We start from the raw sequence: 22,840 nt of genomic DNA on the forward strand, positions 1-22,840 counted from the left end.
CCCTGGATTCCCTGTTATTATAGAAAAAAAGGAATAAAATAAAACAGCCGGGCTGCACCAGCCCCCCCCTCCCACCCCCCAGCTGCTCCGGCAGCGCTCGGAGATGTAAAAATGCCTTTTTTTTAAAAAAAAAAAAAAAAAATTATTATTTTTAATCCTCCCCCCCTGCCCAGTTTAGCTCCTGGGCTCTGATTGACGGTGATTGACAGCTCTGCCCATCGCTTGCACCGGGAATCGCTGCTGGATTATCGTGTTCTCGATATCACCGGGATCTTTATAAGACTTGCGCAGCCATCTGGGGGGGGTCGACCCCCCGCGGGGTCCCAGTGCTCCCCGCCCCCCCCCAGGACAATAACTTTTCCCCGTGGCCTTTTCCATTCCAGCTCGTCCTTGAATTAAGAGCCCGTGTCCCGCTCGGTGTTTATTTAAAATATTCCCGGCGGAGGTTATTTATAGGGGGGTGAAATGGAGCCGGGCCGGGGCCGCTGCGCTGAAAAGGCCATTTCTGACTTTTCTCTAATGGGCTGTTAAAAATCTGCAATAAAACACTCCCCCCCACCCCCCGGCTGGGAGCTGCAGGGGGCCATACTGGGATCAGACTGGGACCAGACTGGGATTAGACGCGGGGGAATACTGGGATGAAACTGGGACCATACTGGGATCAGACTGGGGGGGAATCCTAGGATGCCACTAGGACCATATGGAGATCAGTCTAGGGACACATACTGGGATGAGGCTGGGACTGTACTGGGGGGGGATACTGGGATGCCACTAGGACCATATGAAGATCAGCCTGAGGACACATACTGGGGTGAGACTGGGACTGTACTGGGATAGACTGGGGGGGGATACTGGGATGCCACTAGGACCATATGAAGATCAGCCTGAGGACACATACTGGAATGAGAGTGAGACCATACTGGGATAACACTGGGGAGCATACTGGGATCAGACTGGGAGGGCACACAGGGATGAGACTGGGGCTGCACACTGGGATAAACCTGGGGGCCATACTGGGATCCAACTGGGGCTGCACTGGGACCTCACTGGGGGCTTGTACTGGTGGGACCATACTGGGAGCGGGAAGGGCCCATACTGGGGGCACACAGGGATGACACTGGGACCATCTCATGGACCACACTGGGGGTGGATGGGACTTAACTGGGATGAGCCTGGGACCACCCTGTGGCCGTACTGGGTGGGGACAGCACCGACAGGGCTTTTCCTTCCAACCCCAATTCCAGCCAAAAAGGATTAAAAAAATAAAAGGTGTGGATTTGGTGCAATTCTATTTTTTAGATTAACAAAATAAAAGGTGTGGATTTGGTGCAATTCTATTTTATAGATTAACAAAATAAAAGGTGTGGATTTGGTGCAATTCTATTTTTTAACCAGATAAATAAAATAAAAAAGAAATAAAAAAGAAATAAAAAAGAAACCCGGCCGCAGGGAAGGAGCACACAGCTAATGAGAAAAAAAAAAAATAATAATATAAATTTTCCTTGCCCACGGGAGGAAGTGAGGTTATAATATAGCTTTTATTTTATTTTCTTTATATAAATAGCCCCCCCCAGTCCCTGTGCCCCACGGGGGGAGGCACCAGCTGCCCCCCCCCAAAAAAATCTGCTTTTCTTCCTTAGAATGGGGAAAACCAAGTCCGCCCCCTGCCCCCGCAGCACCCCTGTCCCCAGGTCCCCATCCTTGGGGTCCCCAACCATGGGGGTCTCCAGCCATGGGGTCCCTTCATTGGGATCCCGTCCTTGGGGTCCCCATCTTTGGGATCCCTCACCCCTGGGGTCTCCAACCTTGGGGTCCTCTCCTTTGGGGGGTCCCATCGTTGGTGTCCCCATCTTTGGGGGTCTCATTGTTGGGGTCCAAGCTCTGGGATCCCCATCCTTCATGTCCCTGTCTTTGGGGTCCCATTGTCGGGATCCCGTCCTTAAGGTCCCAACCTTGGTGTCCCCAACCTTGGTGTCCCCATTGTTGGGGTCCAGTCCTTGGGGGTGCCCATCTTTGGGATCATCATCCTTTATGTCCCTATTTTTCGGGTCCCATCACGGGGATCCCAACCTTGGTGTCCTGACACCGATGTCCCCACCTTTGGTGTCCCAACTTTGGTGTCCCCCATCTTTGATGTCCCCACCTTTGCGGTCCCAACCTTGATGTCTCCACCTTTGGGGTCTCAACCTCGATGTCCCCATCTTCAGGGTCCCAACTATGCTGTCCCCATCTTTGGGGTCCCAACCCTGATGTCCCCATCTTTGGAGTCCCAACCTTGATGTCCCCATCTCTGGGGTCCCAACTTTGATGTCCCCACCTTTGGGGTCCCAACCTTGATGTCCCCATCTTTAGGGTCCCAACCTTGATGTCCCCACCTTTGGAGTCCCAACCTTGATGTCCCCATCTTTGGAGTCCCAACCTTGATGTCCCCATCTTTAGGGTCCCAACCTTGATGTCCCCACCTTTGGGGTCCCAACCTTGATGTCCCCATCTTTAGGGTCCCAACCTTGATGTCCCCACCTTTGGAGTCCCAACCTTGATGTCCCCATCTTTGGAGTCCCAACCTTGATGCCCCATCTTTGGAGTCCCAATCTTGATGTCCCCATCTTTGGAGTCCCAACTTTGATGTCCCCACCTTTAGGGTCCCAACCTTGATGTCCCCATCTTTAGGGTCCCAACCTTGATGTCCCCACCTTTGGGGTCCCAACCTTGATGTCCCCATCTTTAGGGTCCCAACCTTGATGTCCCCATCTTTGGGGTCCCAACCTTGATGTGTCCATCTTTGCAGTCCCAACCTTGATGTCCCCATTTTTGGGGTCCCATCGCCGGGCCCCCACCCCGGGAGGGGGCGTCACTGCATGGGGCCGTAGGGCCAGTTGAGGGTGGCACCGGCGAGCAGCATGTCGCGGATGAGGGTCTCGATGGGGGTCTTGCCCACCAGGCGGCTGAAGAAGAGCTGCTGGATGCCGGGGGCGGAGACGCTGCGCAGGGCGGGCAGGCGCAGCAGCAGGCGCCCGAAGCGGCTGGGCTGGCTGGGGTGCTGCCGCCGCACGTGCTCCTCCAGCGCGCACTGCGACTTCTCCTGCAGGCCGGCCACCTGCCCCGGGTCCGACAGCCCCACCGCGTCTGCGGGCGGAGGGGAAACTGAGGCACAGCACCGCACGCCCGTCCCATTGCAACCCCACCCCATGAAGCCCCACCTCATTCAGCCACGCCCAGCCACGCCCCACCCATTCACTCCCTGCACGCCCATTGACACCCACTCCCCTTAGGACCTCATCCCATTAACCCCCACCCCTTGGAGCCCCACCCCTTAAACCCACCTCATCTGGCCACGCCCCATTTAGCCACACCCACCCCCAGCCCATTCACTCCCTGCACGCCCATTGACACACACGCCCCTTGAGACCCCACCCCCATAAGGCCCACATCATCTGGCCACGCCCCATTTAGCCACACCCACCCCCAGCCCATTCACTCCCTGTATGTCCATTGACACCCACTCCCCTTAGGACCCCACCCCCTTGAGCCCCACCTCATTTAGCCACACCCACCACCCCCAGCCCATTCACTCCCTGCACACCCATTTGACACCTGCTCCCCTTGGAGCCCCACCCCCTTAAGCCCCACCTCATCTGGCCACACCCCATTTAGCCACACCCACCCCCAGCCCATTCACTCTCTGCACACCCATTGACACCTGCTCCATCAGACCCCCACCACGTGGGACCCCACCCCCTGAAGCCCCACCCACACAAGCTCCTCCCCCTCCCGAAGCCCCGCCCCCTCACCGGGGGAGAAGAGGGCCACGGCCTTGAGGCAGGCGTACTCGGCGGCGTCGACGTGCAGCGCCTTCAGCTTCTCCACCTGCTCCTGGAAGAGGCGGATGTGGTCCATGAAGGCCACCACGTGCTCCGCGGCCATGGGGGCGGCGTGCAGCCCGGCGGCGGCCAGCAACGGGGCGGCGTGCAACGGCAACGCCGACTGCGCCGCGTTCAGCACGAACAGCTCGCTCCAGCCCAGCCGCAGCAAGGCCACTTGATCCGAGAGCTGCAAGTCCGGGAAGAAGGGGATGCCCTTGGCCCACTCGATGGCACTGAAGAGGAGCCGCGCGGCCAGTTCGCAGATGCTCTCGATGCCCACCACGCCGCTGGGCTGCAAGCACTGGGTGCCGTAGCGAGCCGGGGGGTACGGTTCGGCGCGGAGCAGCAATGAGATGAAGCCGCTTAAGTAGCCGTGGCCACCGTAGGGGTCGCCGGGGACCATGGGGTACTGGCCGGGGCTGCTCGGGGCGTGAGCCATGCGGCCTCGCTGCACGGCTGCGGAGGGGAGCAGGAGGTCAGCACCCCGAGCGCCCCCCCCACCCCCCCCAAGCACTGGCACCCCTCTGTGTGTGTGTGTCCCCTCCCCAGTTCCCCACGGATCAAACACACCGGGCTGGGGTGCCCCCAGGGGTGCAGGGTGGGCGCTAGAGGGTCCCCAGGGGATGGAGGGCAAAAGGCCTGGGGGTACCCCCACCTGCGTTAGAGGGGGGTGCACAACCTGGATGGGGACAACCCCCCCCCCCCCCCCCAGTGGCCCCCAGCACGAGGCACGGGGGCTCGCCTGCCCACCAGCTCCCACCGGCACGCTGGATTTGGGGACCCCCTGCTGGCGTTTGGGGTCACCCCCTTCTGGCGCAGGGATGGTGCTGAGGAGGGTCCCTAGGGTGATGCTGGGGGTGGGGCAATAGCTCCCACCCCTGGAGTTTTTTTGCACTTTGGGCTTAAAAAAAAACAAATTGGGTTTGTTTTGTTTTGTTTTCCTGGTGATGCCATGCGGCTGGTGGGGGTCCAGCCTCCTCCTCCTCCTCCTCCTCGCCAGTGCCCCCCGCTCGCCCCCCCTGGCATCGCCACCCCCCGTGGCGGGGGCAGGCTCTGAGCCAGGCTTAGCCTAATGCGGCGTGACAGTCCCAAGTGTCAGCCAGCGGTCGGGATCGGGGGCCGTGGGAACAGGGGGTCCCCCAGGATGGGGGTGCCGGGGGCCTCCCCCTGCTCTCACCCAGCCCTCGGGGTGCAGCCTATGGCCCCCGCGCCCCCCAAATGCTCCCTCAGCTCAGCATTGCCCCACCGGCCTCTGATGGATGTGGCCCCCTCCTCGCTGCCCATGCACCCCCCTTTGCACCAAGAACCCCCAAATCCCCTTTGCAGTACCCTGAACCTCCTTTGCATCACCTCAAGCCCCTTTGCATCCCCAGTCCCCTCTTTGCATCCCCCTGACCCTGCTTTTGCATCCCCCCAAACCCCCTTTGCATCCCCCTAAACCCCTTTGCATCCCCCTAAACCCCTTTGCATCCCCCCCAAACCCCCTTTTTGCATCCGCTTGCCCCCCCCTTTGCATCCCATGCCTCCCCCTTTTGCATCCCTCCTGAACCCCCTTTGCATCCCCCTGCCCCCCCCTTGTATCTCCTGAACTCCTTTGGCATCACCCCAAACCCCCAACTCTATTTCCCCCCCTTTTTTTTGGCAAAACAACTGCCTCGAGCCATTGGGCGTGTCCTGGCCAGAAATTAGCGTTTTTAGCCCCAAAACCCAGGCAAGTAGCTGCAGAGGGAGGGCTTCATCCCCTCCCCCCACCCCCCCCGCCCGCTGGTGGGGCTGAATCCAGCAGCTGGACAAGCTGATACCCCCAAACCTCGGCGTGGGGTCAGGTCTCACATTCCCTGTGTTTCATCCCGGAGGATTTTCCCAAAGCGAAGGTTTAACGCAGCCCCCCCAGCCTCGGGGGCCGGATTGGGCCCAAAGCAGCTCAGCCAAAGGCTTCGGTGCTGGTTTTGGTGCTGGTTCCCAGCTGGGAGCTCTGGGATAAGGGGCATCACAGGGAGCACGAGCCAGCAGGTTTGGGGGACCCCAACCCAAGCCAGAGCGTCCCTGCCCCAGCACGGCCAGTGATGCCCTGACCGCCCGGGGAAACTGAGGCATGGAGCAGCCGGACCCAGAAAATTAAATCCCCGGGAAGGTTTAACCATTTCCACGGGCATCCGCAGTGTTTCCCCATGCCTGGAGGTGCTGCATCCCACAGTGGTTTCACAGACACCCCAGGAGAGCTGGGAGCCCCCCAAAAATCAGAGCCAAGAGGGGGTGCAGAGGGGGGAGAGAATTGGGGACCCTGCCTGGGGGATAACGCCGTGCCGGGGGATCCACCGTGGCCATGCCCATCATGCCAGATCCCGGCGTTACCCAAGCAGCAGCAGCTTGTGGCAATTCTCAATTCAAACAAAGCTAAAAAAGAAAAAAAATCCCAAACGCCAAAACCCCCCAAAGCCCAACCATGACCCCAGGTGACCCCCGCCAGCCACACTTTCTCCAGGGCAGGGAATTTGCCTGAATTTATTTTTTTTTTCCCCAGGGATTTAATCCCCAGCTCCGGCTGCACGAGCCGGCAGAGCTTTGCTACAAGGGGGTCTGGCTGTGCCCAGCACCCCTGCAAAAATCCGTACCCTCCTCCCCCATCCCACCAGCCTTTTTGGGGGAAGAAAAGGGGAAATTGAGGGTCTGGCTGGAGCTAATTTTGCCCCCAACCCTGGTCACACCTAATTAATAAATTCACATTTATCTGTGCAAGCCCGGCTGCAATGCCGCGACCGTGCTGGGATGCTGGGGGATCCCTTCGCCGCCTCCCACCGCGATTTTCCACTTTATCCAAATTTTTGTCATTTTTTTTTAATGCTAGAAAAGGCAACTTTGGATTTTTTGCAAATTTTTTTCATGCTAAAACAGGTGACTTTCCAACGGCTGGGAGCATCGCTGCCACCGAAGGACCCATCCATCGGCACCGACTGGAGCGGCTGTGAGATAAATCCCATTTGAGCCACTGAGCCCAGCCTGGGTCCTTGCTATAATTATTTATATAAATACTAAATTAATAATTAAGGGCCTTGAATATAAATAAGGACCCCCCAGGTCCTTATTCAAGCCGGGAGGATGCTGCACGGCAGAGATTCAGCTCCAAGGTTTCGGCACGGCAATGAAGCCGATGCTCCAATGCACAATTTCGGGGTTTAAAACCAAAAAAATCTAGTTTAAAGCTGCTTTTTTTTTGGGGAAAAAAAAAAAAAAAAAATCAACCCAAAACGTGAGGATGGCTGGAGGCAGAGGGACTGGCACACGGCGCATCGCTGGCAGCCGGAGATGTGGTTATAATCGCGGTCGCGCCGAGTGTTCGGAGTCATTAACTTCAGATTTACCGGACACTCCTCACCAAACGCCAAATTGTTCATTTTTTGAGGAATACGGGTGTTACTGCCCTGGGATCCCCCGGGATCCCTCCCTGGGCTCCCTGTAACGGGGAGGGAAAGGGAATCGGCCCCGGTGCTGAAACCGAGCCCGAAGGACAAGTTCAATTGCAAAGAGCAGTTTATACCATGACAGAATTCCGCTTTCACTTTCTTCCTTTTACTTTCTCTTTCTTCAGGCGCCCCTTTCCCTTTCGCTCCCTTCCCTTTCCCTTTTCCTCTTTGCTTTCTCTTTTTTGCTCTCTCACCTTTCTCTTTCCCTTTTGTCTCCCCGCCTGGGCTCGCTCCCTTCCTCCCTCCCCTCTCCCCCTTGCTCTGTTTCGCTCCTGCACTTTTTCCTCCTCTTTCCCCCCTTTCCTTCTCTTATTTGTTGCTTTTTTTCTGCATCCCCCCCCCCCCCGCCCCCCTTTGCTTTTTGCCTTCGCTCTCGCCCTTCTCTTTTTAGTGCCCGCTCCCTCTTTTGCACCCCTCCCGCCTTATCCAGCCTCTGTCCCTTCTCCGTGTCCCCTCTCCCTCTTCCACCCTCGCTCCCTCTGGCAGCCCCTCTCCCTCTTTTCCCGTCTCTCTCCTTTTCCACCCTATCGCCTTTTTTGCATCCCTTCTCCCTCTTTTGCAGCCCCTCTCCCTCTATTCCATCTTCTCTCCTTTTCCACCCTCTTGCTTGTCTTCCCCTCTCTGTCCTTTCCCCCCTCTCTCCTCCTCCATCCCCTCTCTCTCTTTTCCACTTTCTCTTCTTTGCACCCTCTCTCCTTTTCCATCTTCCCTTCCTCTTTTCACCTTCTCTCCTGCTTTTCCATCCCCTCCTTTTGCCCCCTCTCTTCTTTTCCACCTTCTCTCCTTTTCTACCCTCTCCTCCATCCCTCTCCCTCTTTTCCAGCCCCTCTTTCTTTTGCCCCCTTGCTCCATCCCCTCTTCCTCTTTCTGACCCTCTCTTCCATCCCCTCTCCTTCACCTTCTCTCCTTCTCCACCTTTTCTTCTCCCATCCCCTCTCCGTCCCCTCTCCTTCCTCCGTCTCCGTCCCCTCTCCTTCTCCCATCCCCTCTCCTTCCTCCGTCTCCGTCCCCTCTCCTTCCTCCGTCTCCTCTCCTTCCTCCGTCTCCTCTCCTTCTCTCATCCCCTCTCCTTCCTTCGTCTCCGTCCCCTCTCCTCCATCCCCTCTCCTTCTCCCATCCCCTCTCCTTCCTTCGTCTCCGTCCCCTCTCCTCCATCCCCTCTCCTCCATCCCCTCTCCTCCATCCCCTCTCCCATTTCCCATCTCTCTTCCCCCCTCTCCCTCTTGCACCATCTCTCTTTTTCTATCATCCCTTCCTTCTTTTGCCCCCCCTCTCCTTTTTGACCCCACTCCTCTTGCCCTCCCCTTGCCCCCAATGCCCCCCCCCCCCACCTTCCCGGCGCATGCCGACACGCAGGCACTTGCGGAGCCGGCAGTACTGGCACTGGTTGCGGTGGTGCTGGTCCACGGGGCAGTCGCGGCCCCCCCGGCAGCTGTAGGAGAGGTTGCGTCGCACCGAGCGCTTGAAGAAGCTCTTGCAGCCCTCGCAGGTGACCTGCCCGTAGTGCTTCCCGCTGGCCTTGTCCCCACACACCAGGCACCCCCCCGCCGCCCCCGCTGCTCCCGCCACCGGAGGAGGAGGAGGAGGAGGAAGAGGCTCCGGCCACGGCCCCGCTGCCAGAGCCATGCTGGGGGGTAGGGGGGGAAGCCCACCCCGGGGGTGTTGGGGGGTGGATAGGGATGGAGCTGGGAGAAGGGGGGAGTTCGGGATGGAGACCTGGGATGGAGGCGGGGGGGGGGGGGGGTCGGGGATGGATGTGGGTATGTGAAGGGGGGGGGAAGGAGATCCGGGATGGAAAGGGGGGGTCTGGGATGGAGGGAGGGGAAAGGAGACCCGGGATTGTGAGGGGGGGAGGTCCGGGATGGAAATGGGGGTCCGGGATGGAGGGAGGGGAAAGGAGACCCGGGATGGAAATAAGGGTCCGGTATGGAAATGGGGGTCCGGGAGTCCGGGGTGGAGGGAGGGGAAAGGAGACCCGGGATGGAGAGGGGGGGTCCGGGATGGAGGGGGGGCAGCGATGTCCGGGATGGAGAGAGGGGGTGTCCGGGAATAGAGATGGGACGCGGAATGCAGGGGTGGGTCCGGGATGGGTGGGGGTCCAGGGGTGAAGGGGGGAGCCCCTGGCTGGGGAGAAGCCCCCGTGCGGAGGCAGGGCCCCCTCGGACGGGCCCCCCCGGCGGGACGCGGCGGCCCGGCAGCGTGCGGAGGGGCTGCGGGCCGGGAAGGACTGCGGCCGCCAGGGGGAGGGGCGCCGCGGGAGGGGGAGGGGGAAGAGAAAAGTTCATTCTCCTCCCCGCGGGGGGGGCGGCTCCCCGGGGCGGGGATGGGGAGGCCGGGGCGGAGATGGGGGGGGGGGGGGGGGGGCTGGGGCGGAGATGTGGGGGGGGACGACGGCGGGTGGGGGGATGGGGGGGGCCGGGACGGAGATGGGGGGGGGCGGGAATGGGGGGAGCCGGGGCAGAGATTGGGGGGGTCTGGGGCGGGGATGGGGGGGCCGGGACGGACTTGGGGGGGCGGGGATGGGGGGGGGGGGCCGGGGGGCGGGAGCCGGGCAGGGGATGCGGGGTCCTGGGCTGGGGATGGGGGGGATGGGGGGGGGAGAGGCGGGGTGGAGATGGGGGCGGGGCCAGGCATGGGAGGGTCCCGGGCCAGGGGGGCGGGTGGGGGTGTGGTCGCCGCGTGCCCCCCGTGCATGGGGGGGGAGGGGGAGCTGGTGCCGCCCACGGATCTTCGTGTAACCGGGGTTGGGGGTGCACGTGGCTCCAGGTGTGCAACGCGTGTGTGCACGGACCCGCGCGTGCAACGCGTGTGCGCCGGTGGGGGAGCGACAGCCCCCCGCGCCGCTATATAAGGGCATGTGGGCGGGGGGCGGAGAGCTGCGGCCAATCAGAGAGGAGCGGGGCGGGGCTAAATTGGGCGGAGTCCCTGGGAGAAGGGGCGGGGCTTGGAGTCCGGGGGTTTAGGGCCAGGCGGGTCCCCCGAGGACGGGGAACGGGGGCAGGAACAGGGGGCGCGGGGGGGTCGGGTCCAAGGGAGAGGGGAGGGGGGGGTCCGGGGTTGTGTCACCAGGGAGAGGGGACAGGGATGGGGCCGGGTCCTGCACCCCCATCCCGCACCCAGCACCCCCATCCCCGATTCCGCACTCAGCACCCCGCACCCAGCACCCCCACCCCGCACCCCCATCCCCATCCCGCACTCAGCACCCCCACTCCGCACCCAGCACCCCCACCCCGCACCCCCATCCCCATCCCGCACTCAGCACCCCCACTCCGCACCCAGCACCCCCACCCCGCAATCGCACTCAGCACCCCGCACCCGCTCCCCGGACCTTGCACCCCGCACGCGGCCGGAGCCCCGGGAGGCGGGAAGGGGCCGCGGGGCATCCTGGGAGCTGCAGTTCTGCCGGCGTCACGTGACCGGCCCGGGGGCGGGGCCTCCATCTCCCAGCGTGCTCAGCGGCGGAGCAGGGCCTGGGCGGTGCGCGGGTGAGGGCCGGGGGCGCCCCAGTGGCACGGGGAGGGGGCACCGGGATTTGGAGGGGAGGGGGGGCACCGGCGTGGGGGGTGGGGAGGGGAGCATCGGGCATGGGGGGGGGGTGTGTGTGTATGCTGCAGGATCCCCCATACTGGCCCCATCCATAACCCCCCATGTGAACCTCCACCCCGCCCCCCCCCAAATGGAGCCTGACATGCTGAGCCCCCCTCAGCCCCCCCAGGCAACCCCGCATCCCCCCTTCCTTCCTGCAACCCCCCACGGGGGCTGATCCGGCCGCCCCCCCCCCCCCCGCCCAAACGGGGCCTGATCCTGCCCCCCCATACCCCTCCCAAATGGGGCCTGATCCGCCCCCCCCTACAACCGCCCCCCCGAAACAGGGCCTCACCCTGCCCCCCATCCCCAAATGGAGCCTCATCCGCCCCCCCAAATGGGGACTGATCAGCCCCCCCCATACACCCCCCCTCCCCCCCTGAAACGGGGCCTGATCCTGCCACCCCATACCCCCCCGAAATGGGGCCTGATCAGCCCTCCCATACAACACCCCCCCCGCCCAGATGGGGCCTGATCCTGCCCCCATACTCGTCCCCCCCCCAACCGGGCCTGATCCTGCCCCCCCCCCCGACGCCGCTCTCTCCCCCGCAGCCCCCCCTCTCTGGATGCGGGGTCCCCTGGTGGCGGCGGGGGCGCGGGGGGCTCAGGCCATGGCTGAGGGCCCCCTGGCCCGCGCCATCCGCGCCAAGCTGGATGCGGCCCTGCAGCCCACCCACCTGCAGGTGCTGGACGAGAGCCCCCGCCACGGCGGCCCCCCCGGTGCCGAGAGCCACTTCGCGGTGGTGGTGGTCAGCGAGCGCTTCGCCGGGCTCCCCCCGCTGCAGCGGCATCGCCTGGTCCACGCGGCGCTGGACACCGAGCTGGCCGGCCCCCTGCACGCCCTCGCCATCGTCGCCAGGACCCCCCAGCAATGGCAGCAGGACCCCCACGTCCCCCCCCCGCCCCCCTTGCCTGGGGGGGTCTAAGCAGGAGCATCCCGCCGGCGGGGAGCGGGGGGCACCCCGTGATCAGTGATGGCGGCGCTGGGGGAGCCCCCCACCCCGTGATGCTGCGGGGGGGGGTAGAGCCCTGCGGGGGTGGGGGGCAGTTGGGGTGACCCCCCCTCCCCCCTTGGTATGGCACCCAGCCACCCCGTGGGTCCCAGCCTGACCCCATCCTCTGCACAGCCCCCCCTGCCCGCTCCCACCTTGGGGGGCTTTGGGGGTGCCCCTCTGCCCACTCCCACCTTGGGGGGGGTTTAGGGGTGCCCCCCCACCTGCTCCCCATCATCTGCACAACCTCTCCCCTGCTGCCCACCCCCACCTTGGGGGGGCTTGGGGGTGCCCCCCTCCCTGCTCCCTACCTTGGGGGATTTGGGGGTGCCCCCCCCGCCCACTCCCACCTTGGGGGTGCCCCCCCCCCACCTGCACCCTGTCCTCTGCACAACCCCCTCCCCACCCGCTCCCACCTTGGTGGGTTTTGGGGTGCCCCCCCCCTCCCCGCTCCTTACCTTGGGGAGGGTTGGGGTGCCCCCCCCCTCCCACTTTGAGGGGGTTAGGGGGTGCCCCCCTCCCTATTCCCACCTTAGGGGTAGGTCTGGGGGTGCCCCCCTCCCTCTGCAAAACCTCTTCCCCCTGCTGCCTACTCCCACCTTGGGGGTGCCCCCTCCCCTCCCACCTTGGGGGGGGCTTTTGTGGGTGCCCCCCCCTCATTTAATTTCGAAGGCGCATCCTCCCTCCTGCACCCCAAAAAATAAACGCTCCCTCGGGGGCAGCTTGGAAACGGCGGCCGGGTGATGCTTCCGCGGGGGGGCGGGGGGTTGAATGATTTTGGGTCCATTTGGGGTTTTTTGGCTTTTTCCACATTTTTTTTTTTTTGGTTTCGTTTCTTTTAGGTGGGTTTTTTTGTTTGTTTAATTAATTTACAAACATCTAAAAACTACAGCACGGCACGACTGCGCACGGACAGAACTACGGGGGGGGGGGGGGGGGGCGGGGCTCCCCAAAGGACCAGCTACACCGAAGGGGGGGGGGGGGGAGGAGGAGGAGGAGGAGGAGATGAAGCACACACCGCTCAGTCGCATGGGGGGGCTGCTCGCAATGCTGGGGGGGCTGCCCTAAATATTGGGGGGCTCCCATGATGTTGGGGGGGCTGCTGGGGGCCTCCAAAGCGCTTTTGCATAGACCAACACTTCCCATCCCTTGCTGGGGACTGACTTGGGGGGGGGGAGGGGGGCACAGCCCCACGACCCCCCACCCTGTACCCCACTTTTTTTTTTTTTTTTTGGGGGGGGGGGATGCTGCATCTGGGCGCTGCTTTGTGCTTTGCAAACCGCTGGTGGTTTTGTGCTCTGGGCTGGGGGGGGGAAAAGGGGGGTGGGGGGGGGGAAAAGGGGGGTGGGGGAAGGGAGTTGGGGGCGGGAGGGGGTGCAAGGAGCACCCCCTGCCTGCACCAGCACCCCTAAGAAAAAAAAAAAACCACACCTTTAAAAACGAGCTTAAAAATAAAAATAAATGGCAGTTTTGGGAGACCCCACCCCACTGCACCCCAAAACGCAGCAGTGCCCCCCCCCCCCCCCCCCATCCAAGGCGGGGGGGGGGCGGTTCTGGGTCAGCCCCCACCAGGCACCCAAGTGGATGCACGAAGGCTGGCAGCACCCATGGGTGACGCCTTGGGGCACCCAGCTGGGGGGGGGCAGTGCCTGGTACAGGGGGGGCCCGGCTGCACCCCAAAATTAGACAAAGAGTGGGGGCTGTTGCACCCTGGGGGGCAAGGGGCCGGCAGCACCCCGGGGTGCTGTGCTCGCCGACGGGCTCAGCACCCCGGGGTGCCGCACATGCTGAAGCACCGTGCACCCCAAAAGGCCCTGCACCCCCCTGGTGCCATGCGCCCCGAGGCGTCGTGCACCCCGAAACGCCCCACAAACCGAGGCGCTGTGCACCCCAAGGTGCTGTGCACCCCACGGGGTGCTGTGCTTTAAGGTGCTGGGCACCCCAAAAGGCCGTGCAACCCCGAGGGGTTCTGCTGCGGGAGGTTGGTGCACTCCGAAGGGTTGTGCACCCCAAATTGCTGTGCACCCCAAATTGCTGTGCACCCCAAACCATGGCTGTGCACCCCGCCATGCAGCGTGCCTCGGTGTGCTGTGCACCCCAAATAATTGCTCTGCACCCCGAATTGCTGTGCACCCCCCCATGCAGCATGTGCACCCCAAATTGCTGTGCACCCCGAATTGCTGCGCACCCCGAATTGCTGTGCACCCCCCGAGCCACGCACCCCAGGGTGCTGTGCCTGCCCAGGTGCTGTACGCCCCAAGGGGGGTCTTGCACCCCAAAAGGCCATGCACCCCAAGGTGCACACACCCCCCCCCCGATTCTCCTTGGGGGGGGGTGGTGCAGATAGACACCCCCTCCCCTTTCACCTGCCGACCTTGCCCTGTCCTTCCGGATGGGGAAACTGAGGCACGGAGCCGCCACCGCCCCATCCCTGCTGGGGGGCTGAGGATGGAGCCTTCATCCTCCTCCTCCTCCCTGGCCCCAGGGCTGCTGGGGTGGGGGGCGCAGGGCCTGTCCCCCCCTCTGCAAGGCTGAGGCACCCCGACCCCCCACCTGCAGCCCCCCGCAGCCCCCCAGGAGCGAGCAGTTATTCACAGAGGGGGTGACACCGAGAAAAGAAATGGGCGGGGGGGAGGGGGGGGCTTGGAGGGGGGTGGGGGGGCGGTCTGGGGGGCCAAGTGCAAATGAAAAAGACCCCAAATGCTCCAAGACGTTTCACAGTGTCTAACGAGACTAATCCCCGGGGGGGGGGCGGGGCAGGGAGGGGAGCTGGGCTGGGGGCGGGGGGGGGGCGGGGCTGGGGGGGGTCCCTCACCCCCCAGGCCCCCCCATCACTGCAGGACTTGCCCCCGAGTCTCCGGCAGTTTCAAGGCGAGGGAGCTGCCGAGCGCCAGCGCGGCCGAGGCCAGCAGGATGGGCACCGCCTTGGTGATGCCCACGAAGGACGTGAAGATGCTGATGCCCAGCACCGCCGCCAGCTTGCACAGCGCGTTCAGGAAGCCGAAGGCCGTCGTCCTGCGGGGACAGCGGGTGGCATCACCGGGACAGCGGGGCGGCATGGCAGGGACAACGGGGTGGCATGGCGGGGACAGCGGGGCGGCATGGTGGGGGGTGGCATGGTGGGGACAACAGGGTGGCATGGTGGGGACAGCGGGGCGGCATGGTGGGGACAGCGGGGCGGCATGGTGGGGGGTGGCATGGTTGGGGACAACAGGGTGGCACGGCGGGGACAGCGGGGCGGCATGGTGGGGGGTGGCATGGTTGGGACAACAGGGTGGCACGGCGGGGACAAGAGGGTGGCATGGCGGGGACAACGGGGTGGCATGGTGGGGACAGTGGGTGGCATCACCGGGACAGCGGGGCGGCATGGCAGGGACAACGGGGTGGCATGGCGGGGACAGCGGGGCGGCATGGTGGGGGGTGGCATGGTGGGGACAACAGGGTGGCATGGCGGGGACAGCGGGGCGGCATGGTGGGGGGTGGCATGGTTGGGGACAACAGGGTGGCACGGCGGGGACAGCGGGGCGGCATGGTGGGGGGTGGCATGGTTGGGGACAACAGGGTGGCACAGCGGGGACAAGAGGGTGGCATGGCAGGGACAACGGGGTGGCATCGTGGGGACAGTGGGTGGCATCACCGGGACAGTGGGGTGGCATGGTGGGGACAGCAGGGTGGCACTGTAGGGACAGTGGGTGGCATCGTGGGGAGAACAGGGTGGCACGGTGGGGACAATGGGGCGGCATCATGGGGACAGTGGGGTGGCATGGCGGGAGCTGGACCCCAAGTGACCTCGTCTGTCCCTGCATCCCTGGTCTGCAGCCCCCAGCAGCCCCCATCTGGCCCCAGCCCCCCACATCCGGCCCCCAGCATCCCCCATCCCAGGGGTGGTACCCAGCCCCAGCCCCCCACATCTGGCCCCCAGCCCCACATATCTGGCCCCCAGCATCCCCCATCCCAGGGGTGGTACCCAGCCCCAGCCCCCCACATCTGGCCCCCAGCATCCCCCATCCCAGGGGTGGTACCCAGCCCCCAGCACCCCACATCTGGCCCCCAGCACCCCACATCTGGCCCCCAGCATCCCCCATCCCAGGGGTGGTACCCAGCCCCCAGCACCCCACATCTGGCCCCAGCACCCCACATCTGGCCCCCAGCATCCCCCATCCCAGGGGTGGTACCCAGCCCCCATCCCCCCACATCTGGCCCCCAGCATCCCCCATCCCAGGGGTGGTACCCAGCCCCCATCCCCCCACATCTGGCCCCCATCCCCCCACATCTGGCCCCCAGCCCCCCACATCTGGCCCTCAGCATCCCCCATCCTGGAGGCGGTACCCAGACCCCATCCCCCCACATCTGGCCCCCAGCATCCCCCATCCCAGGGGTGGTACCCAGCCCCCAGCACCCCACATCTGGCCCCCAACATCCCCCATCCCAGGGGTTGTACCCAGCCCCCAGCACCCCACATCTGGCCCTCAGCATCCCCCATCCCAGGGGTGGTACCCAGCCCCCACCCCCCCAGATCGGTCCCCCAGCATCCCCCAGCACCCCACATCTGGCCCCCAGCCCCACATATCTGGCCCCCAGAATCTCCCATCCCAGAGGTGGTACCCAGCTCCCAGCACCCCACATCTGGCCCCCAGCCCCACATATCTGGCCCCCAGCCTCCCCCATCCCAGGGGTGGTACCCAGCCCCCAGCACCCCACATCTGGCCCCCAGCCCCCCACATCTGGCCCTCAGCATCCCCCATCCCAGGGGTGGTACCCAGCCCCCAGCACCCCCCATCAGTCCCCCAGCACCCAACCTCCCCCCGGGGCGCACCTCTTGTCGGAGGGGTACAGCTCCACGGTGAGCACGTCGAGGGCGTTCCAGGAGGCGATGCTGACGCCGCCGAAGAGGCAGAGCAGGGCGATCATGGCCGACTCGCTGTTCCCGAAGGAGAGGAAGAAGCAGCTGACGCAGGACATGACGCTGGAGCCGGCTGCGAGGGGACACGGGGACATGTCAGGGCCGGGATGCGACACGGCCTGGGGGAGGGAAACTGAGGGGGGGGGGGGGGGGCACGGGCTGCCCTGGGTTGGGACCTTTAGGCCACCCAGCCCCCCTTGGCCGTGGGCCACCTGCCACTAGAGCCTGGTCCAACTTGAAGGCCAGCGTTGGCTGGGGCACCCCCCCACACACCCGGCGTGTCCCCCACCCCCCGTGATGCCCACCCAGCATGCGGAGGCGGCCGATTTTATCCATGAGGAGCGCCGAGACGATGTTCCCGGGCAGGACGGCCAGGGTGCCCAGGAAGCTGACGAAGTAGATCATGTAGGCGTTGTTGTCGTCGCTGAAGTCCAGCTGGCAGCCCTCCTTGTTGTGCAGGAAGGTGCTGTTCACCACCCTGCTGTTGATGAACTTGTACTCGAAGAGATCTGTTGGGAGGCAGAAGGGTTGTTGTTGGGGGGGGGTGTCACCCCCTGCCCCATCCCCCCCCTCCATGGGACCACCCCCCGCGCCCACCTGTGTTGTAGAAGACGGTGGAGATGAAGGTGCAGTTCTTGAAGAAGGTGTTGCTGGAGGTGATGTCCTCGAAGTAGCACTCCTCGAAGAGCGAGTCCTCGAACGTCACCGACTTCATCTTCAGGCCGATGAACCTGGGCGTGTCGGGAAGAACCCGGCTCAGCACCCCCACCCGTGCCACGAGCTGGGCCCGGCCTCAGCACCCCACCCCCCGGGACACACTTGTCGTTGAAGTACTCGCCGCCGCGGTGGATCTGGTTCTCCAGGGTGAAGTTGAAGGTGAAGTGCCGGACGGTCTCGTGGGTGAAGAGCTTGGTGCGCGAGGCGTACTCGATGTTCTGCAGGTGCTTTATCATGTCCGGGAACCAGACTGTCAGCCCGTAGTAGCTGTGGGGAGCGGGGGGCTCAGCCCGGGTACCGCGACGCCCGTCCCAGCCCAGTGCTGCCAGTCCCAGCCCAATGCCATCCCAGTGACTCCCACCCCAGCGCCATCCCAGTCACCCCATCCCAGTGTCATCCCAGTGCTGCCCATCCCATCCCAGTGCCATCCCAGTGCTGCCCACCCATCCCAGTGCTGCCCACCCCATCCCAGTGTCATCCCAGTGCTGCCCACCCCATCCCAGTGCCACCCCACCCCAGTGCTGCCCACCCATCCCATCCCATCCCATCCCATCCCATCCCATCCCATCCCAGTGCTGCCCACCCCATCCCAGTGCCACCCCACCCCAGTGCTGCCCACCCATCCCATCCCGTCCCATCCCATCCCATCCCATCCCATCCCATCCCATCCCATCCCATCCCAGTGATGTCCATCCCATCCCAGTGCCATCCCAGTGCTGCCCAGCCCAGCCCAGTGCCACCCCACCCCAGTGCTGCCCACCCATCCCAGTGCTGCCCATCCCATCCCAGTGCTGTCCATCCCATCCCAGTGCTGTCCATCCCATCCCAGTGCAATCCCAGTGCTGCCCACCCATCCCAGTGCTGCCCATCCCATCCCAGTGCCATCCCAGTGCTGCCCACCCCATCCCAGTCCCACCCCAGTGCTGCCCACCCCATCCCAGTCCCACCCCAGTGCCATCCACCCCATCGCAGTGCTGCCCACCCCCCCAGTGCTGCGCACCCATACCAGTGCTGCCCACCCATCCCAGTGCCATCCATTCCATCCCAGTGCTGCCCACCCATCCCAGTGCTGCGCCCCCGCCCCCCCAGCGCTGCCCCCCGTCCCCGTGCCCTCCTGGGTGCCCCCCCCACCTGAAGGACATGGTGAACCACACGGCCATCATCATCAGCGTGACGCGGCGGTACTCGGGCGCGAAGCACTGCTGGAAGTTGCTCCAGACCTACAGTGGGGAGGGGGGGGAACGTGGGCACGAGAGGTGACACGGGGTGGGGGTGGGGGACACGGGGGGGCCGGACCCCCCCCCCCCCCGGCGCAGGGTTCCACCTCACCTGCTGCGAGAGGTTGAGGAACCGGACCAGCCAGCGCCGGTACCACGTGCCGGTGTCCGACTGGATCTCGATGAGTTCGTCCTCCCGCTTGATGGTCTTGATGTGGGTGACCTGCGGGGCGGCACGGGGGTGGGGGAGGGGGGACAATTGGGGGGCGCTGGGCCAGGTGAGACCCATCCCCACCTCGTGCCTCAGTTTCCCCACCCGCCCCAGCAGCGCTGCCCCGCGCCGGGGGCTGTTCCCGGGGGTGGGATGTGTTGTCCCCCGCTGCTGGGGGGGCCCGGTGGTGGCTCAGCCCCGGGGAGTGGGGACCTTACCGAGAAGACCCTCTCGGGGTGGCCCTTGGCCCGCATGTTGGTGTCGTGGACCTGCTTCAGCACCATCCAGGCCTCATCGTGCTTGCCGTTCTGCAAGGCACAGCCCACGCTCAGCCCGGCACCAATCCTGCCCCCGGCCCACCGCCCGCCTGGGGGTCCCTGCCCGGGTCCCCGCATCTCTGTCACCCACCTGGGGATCCCTGTGTGGGTCCCTCCATCTCCACCACCCAGTTCGGGAACCCTGTCCAGGTTCCACCACCCACCTGGGGGTCTTTGCCTGTGTCCCACCACCCACATGGGGTCCCTGCTTGGGTCCCCCATCTCCATCACCCGCTCAGGGTCCCACCACCCTGTTGGGGGTCTTTGCCTGTGTCCTACCACCCACGTGGGGTCCCTGCCCGGGTCCCCCATCTCCATCACCCGCTCAGGGTCCCACCACCCTGTTGGGGGTCTTTGCCTGTGTCCTACCACCCACATGGGGTCCCTGCCCGGGTCCCCCCATCTCCATCACCCACTTGGAGATCCCTGTGTGGGTCCCTCCATCTCCACCACCCAACTCGGGAACCCTGTCCAGGTTCCACCACCCACCTGGGGGTCTTTGCCTGTGTCCCACCACCCACATGGGGTCCCTGCTTGGGTCTCCCATCTCCATCACCCACTCAGGGTCCCACCACCCACCTGGGGGCCCTTGCCTGGGTCCCACCACCCACATGGGGTCCCTGCTTGGGTCCCCCATCTCCATCACCCACTCAGGGTCCCACCACCCACCTGGGGGCCCTTGTCTGGGTTCCACCGCCCATGTGGGGTCCCTGCCCGTGCCCCCAGCTCCCCCCCCAGCCGCACGCCCCGCAGCTCCTCTCACCTCCAGGAAGAAGCGGGGGCTCTCGGGCATGGTGGTGAGCGCCGCGATGGCGAAGACGGAGGGGAAGGCGCAGACCAGGACGAAGACCCTCCAGCTGTGGAACTGATACGCCGAGCCCATCTGGAAGCTCCAGCCTGGGGAGCCAGGAGAGGACACGGGGATGGTGCTGAGCCCTCCCAAGCTCCCCGCACCCCCCACCAACGGGGGGTCTTACCGTAGTGGGGGATGATGGCCCAGGCCATGGCGGAGGCGTAGATGCCCCCGATCATCCAGAACATGCAGAGCCAGCTCAGGTGCTCCCCGCGCTTCTCCTGCGCCAGGAACTCGGAGAAGTAGGAGAAGACGATGGGGATGGAGCCGCCGATGCTGGGGGGGGACAGACGGAGGGCACAGCGGTGTCACTGCCCACCCCGCCAGCCCCACCGCCCCCCAAGTCGGGGGTCTGGGGTGCCCCCCTTACCCCACGCCCGAGAGGAGGCGGCAGAAGAGGAAGGTGCCGTAGCCTTGGACGAAGGAGGAGAAGAAGGCGAAGACGCTGTTGACGGAGAGGGAGATGAGGAGGCACTGCCTTCGGCCCAGGCGGTCGGCCAGCCCGCCCCACAGGAAGGCGCCCACCATCATGCCCAGGTACACGATGAGCCCTGGGGGGGGGGACACGGCGACATCAGTCCTGGGGGACCCAGGGACCTGCACCCCCAGGCACCCGCTGGAGGGGGGGGGGGGAGGGGGCCCCGCCAGCTGAGCACAGCGTGCAGGGAGGGGGGACAGCCCTCCCCTCCCCCCCCCCCCCCAGCTGGGGGGTGTCCCCCCTGCTCTGCGCAGGGGCGATGGGCCGGGGGGCAGAGATGCCCCCAGCCCCAGCCAGCTCCCGCACCCCACATCCAGACCCCGCACCCCACATCCAGACCCTGCACCCCACGCCCAGACCCTGTACCCCACGCCCAGACCCCGCACCCCATGCCCAGACCCTGCCCCCCCACATCCAGACCCTGTACCCCACATCCAGACCCTGCACCCCACACCCAGACCCTACACCCCCACATCCAGACCCTGTACCCCACATCCAGACCCCGCACCCCACACCCAGACCCTGCACCCCCACATCCAGACCCTGCACCCCCACATCCAGACCCTGCACCCCACACCCAGACCCTGCACCCCACATCCAGACCCTGCACCCCCACATCCAGACCCCGCACCCCACACCCAGACCCTGCACCCCACATCCAGACCCCGCACCCCACATCCAGACCCTGCACCCCACATCCAGACCCCGCACCCCACATCCAGACCCTGCACCCCACGCCCAGACCCCGCACCCCACATCCAGACCCTGCACCCCACACCCAGACCCTACACCCCCACATCCAGACCCTGTACCCCACATCCAGACCCCGCACCCCACACCCAGACCCTGCCCCCCCCACATCCAGACCCTGTACCCCACGCCCAGACCCCGCACCCCACATCCAGACCCTGCACCCCACACCCAGACCCTGCACCCCCACATCCAGACCCTGTACCCCACATCCAGACCCCGCACCCCACGCCCAGACCCTGCACCCCACATCCAGACCCTGTACCCACATCCAGACCCCGCACCCCACATCCAGACCCCGCACCCCACGCCCAGACCCCGCACCCCACATCCAGACCCCGCACCCCACGCCCAGACCCTGCACCCCTACATCCAGACCCTGCACCCCACATCCAGACCCCATAACCCCAGAACTAGACCCTACTCCTGTCCTGAGTTTGCCAGGTCTCGGGGTGGGGGTGGGGGGGGGTGTGGGACACACCTGGGCTCGGGGTGGGGGGGCTGCAGCGGGCCCCACGGAGAAGGGGGGTGCACGCCGCAGTGCGGCCAACACAGCCGCCCGCAGCCCCCCCAAACCGCCCTCATCAGCCCTATCAGCCCAGGCAGGAGCTGGGGGGGGCTCTGCCGCAGCCCCCGCCCCCCTGCGCGGCTGCAGCGGGGAGATAAGCGGGGGGGGGGGGGGGGGGGAGGCTGTGAGTCACCGCGCGGCTGCGCAGCCCCCCCCCCCACTGCCCCTTCCCCCCCCCCCCCCCCCCCCGACTGCTCAGTGGGGACCAGTGTGGGGGAGGAGGATGCTGGAGCCCTCTGCCTGGGGGGTCTTCTCCACATTCAATCTGCATCTCCATGCTCCCCCCCCATATCCTGGGTGCCCCCCCCACGTCCCTGCGTGCCCCCTGCATTGTGCCCACACGTGCTCCCACATCCCCTGTGCCCCTGTAATCCTGTACCCCCCCCCGACCATATCCCCCATCCCCCATGGATCTGCCTCGTCCTGCCACCTCCCATGTGCCAGGGTCCCCCAGCACCCAGCTCCCTGAGCCCCCCTTGTCCCCACATCCTTCCTCATTCCCTGTGTCCCCCCATACCCAACGTGCCCCCCAGCACCTCACCTGCTTGTGTCCCCCCATATCCCCCACCTGCTCGTGTCCCAGTGCCTCTGTGTCCCCTCAACCTCCCCTGGGCCCCAATCCCAGTGCCCCCCATGTCCCCGCTGTTGTGTCCACCCATGTCCCCCACTCCCCAAGTGACCCCATGTCCCCCATATGCCCTTATCCATTCATGCCCCTCCATGCCCCCATGTCCCACACCCAGGTGCCCCTCTGTGTGCCCCATGTCCCCCATCTGCTCATGGCCCCCCCATCCCAGTGCCCCCCATGTCCCCATATCCCTTATCTGCTATGCCCTCCACGTCCCCTTATACTGGGTCCCCCACTCCCAGTGCCCCTCCACGTCACCCCATATCCCATGTCTCCCCGCAGCCTCCCGTCAGG

General features: G+C 65.1%; 4 protein-coding genes across 5 annotated transcripts in view; 1 reads left to right on the plus strand and 3 right to left on the minus strand.

Annotated features, from left to right (window-relative positions):
• Window positions 1–1,577: 1,577 nt before the first annotated feature.
• On the minus strand, window positions 1,578–10,723 carry LOC119159287 (nuclear receptor subfamily 2 group F member 5-like). Of its 2 annotated transcripts, XM_037411998.1 has the most exons (4): window positions 10,656–10,723; window positions 8,659–8,759; window positions 3,792–4,319; window positions 1,580–3,126 (listed from the first exon to the last, which is right to left on the minus strand). In XM_037411998.1, exons 2-4 carry the CDS (start codon window positions 8,669–8,671, stop codon window positions 2,852–2,854), a joined length of 816 nt encoding a protein of 271 aa, XP_037267895.1. In that variant the 5' UTR covers window positions 8,672–8,759; window positions 10,656–10,723; the 3' UTR covers window positions 1,580–2,851. The 2 variants fall into 2 exon arrangements, with proteins under 2 accessions (XP_037267894.1, XP_037267895.1); XM_037411997.1 differs by lacking the exon at window positions 10,656–10,723 and having other exon boundaries at window positions 1,578–3,126; window positions 8,659–8,960.
• On the plus strand, window positions 10,610–12,244 carry BOLA1 (bolA family member 1). Its single transcript, XM_037411999.1, has 2 exons — window positions 10,610–10,812; window positions 11,465–12,244. Exon 2 carries the CDS (start codon window positions 11,479–11,481, stop codon window positions 11,836–11,838), a length of 360 nt encoding a protein of 119 aa, XP_037267896.1. The 5' UTR covers window positions 10,610–10,812; window positions 11,465–11,478; the 3' UTR covers window positions 11,839–12,244.
• Window positions 12,245–12,716: 472 nt separating this feature from the next.
• Window positions 12,717–14,364, minus strand: LOC119159285 (WAS/WASL-interacting protein family member 1-like). The gene is made up of 2 exons (XM_037411993.1): window positions 14,021–14,364; window positions 12,717–13,946 (listed from the first exon to the last, which is right to left on the minus strand). Exons 1-2 carry the CDS (start codon window positions 14,331–14,333, stop codon window positions 12,823–12,825), a joined length of 1,437 nt encoding a protein of 478 aa, XP_037267890.1. The 5' UTR covers window positions 14,334–14,364; the 3' UTR covers window positions 12,717–12,822.
• Window positions 12,717–22,840, minus strand: part of SV2A (synaptic vesicle glycoprotein 2A) — a 20,191-nt gene continuing 10,067 nt past the window's right edge. The window contains exons 3-13 of the mRNA XM_037411992.1: window positions 20,493–20,673; window positions 20,247–20,398; window positions 20,033–20,166; window positions 19,171–19,260; window positions 18,854–18,964; window positions 18,656–18,744; window positions 17,627–17,791; window positions 17,405–17,538; window positions 17,113–17,316; window positions 16,721–16,880; window positions 12,717–14,919 (exon numbers count right to left, since the gene is read on the minus strand). Of these exons, the coding sequence (XP_037267889.1) occupies window positions 14,736–14,919; window positions 16,721–16,880; window positions 17,113–17,316; window positions 17,405–17,538; window positions 17,627–17,791; window positions 18,656–18,744; window positions 18,854–18,964; window positions 19,171–19,260; window positions 20,033–20,166; window positions 20,247–20,398; window positions 20,493–20,673 (1,604 nt within the window). The 3' untranslated portion in view covers window positions 12,717–14,735. The remainder of the gene's footprint in view (window positions 14,920–16,720; window positions 16,881–17,112; window positions 17,317–17,404; window positions 17,539–17,626; window positions 17,792–18,655; window positions 18,745–18,853; window positions 18,965–19,170; window positions 19,261–20,032; window positions 20,167–20,246; window positions 20,399–20,492; window positions 20,674–22,840) is intronic.

The sequence above is a fragment of the Falco rusticolus genome, chromosome 19 (genome assembly GCF_015220075.1).
Source record: "Falco rusticolus isolate bFalRus1 chromosome 19, bFalRus1.pri, whole genome shotgun sequence".
Taxonomy (NCBI): Eukaryota; Metazoa; Chordata; class Aves; order Falconiformes; family Falconidae; genus Falco; species Falco rusticolus.

Bases quoted from the DNA above. Each gene is read 5' to 3' on its own strand.
- LOC119159287 (XM_037411997.1), bottom strand. From the start codon at position 8,953: ATGGCTCTGGCAGCGGGGCCGTGGCCGGAGCCTCTTCCTCCTCCTCCT. The intron at 4,320-8,658 runs GTGGGGGGGGGG...TCCCCTCCGCAG, and splicing joins TGTCGGCATGCGCCGGGAAG to CCGTGCAGCGAGGCCGCATG. The intron at 3,127-3,791 runs GTGAGGGGGCGG...CTCCGCCCGCAG, and splicing joins CGTGGCCCTCTTCTCCCCCG to ACGCGGTGGGGCTGTCGGAC.
- BOLA1 (XM_037411999.1), top strand. From the start codon at position 11,479: ATGCGGGGTCCCCTGGTGGCGGCGGGGGCGCGGGGGGCTCAGGCCATG.
- LOC119159285 (XM_037411993.1), bottom strand. From the start codon at position 14,333: ATGGGGCGGTGGCGGCTCCGTGCCTCAGTTTCCCCATCCGGAAGGACA. The intron at 13,947-14,020 runs GTGCAGAGCAAT...CCATGGTTTGGG, and splicing joins GGGGTGCACAGCAATTCGGG to GTGCACAGCAATTTGGGGTG.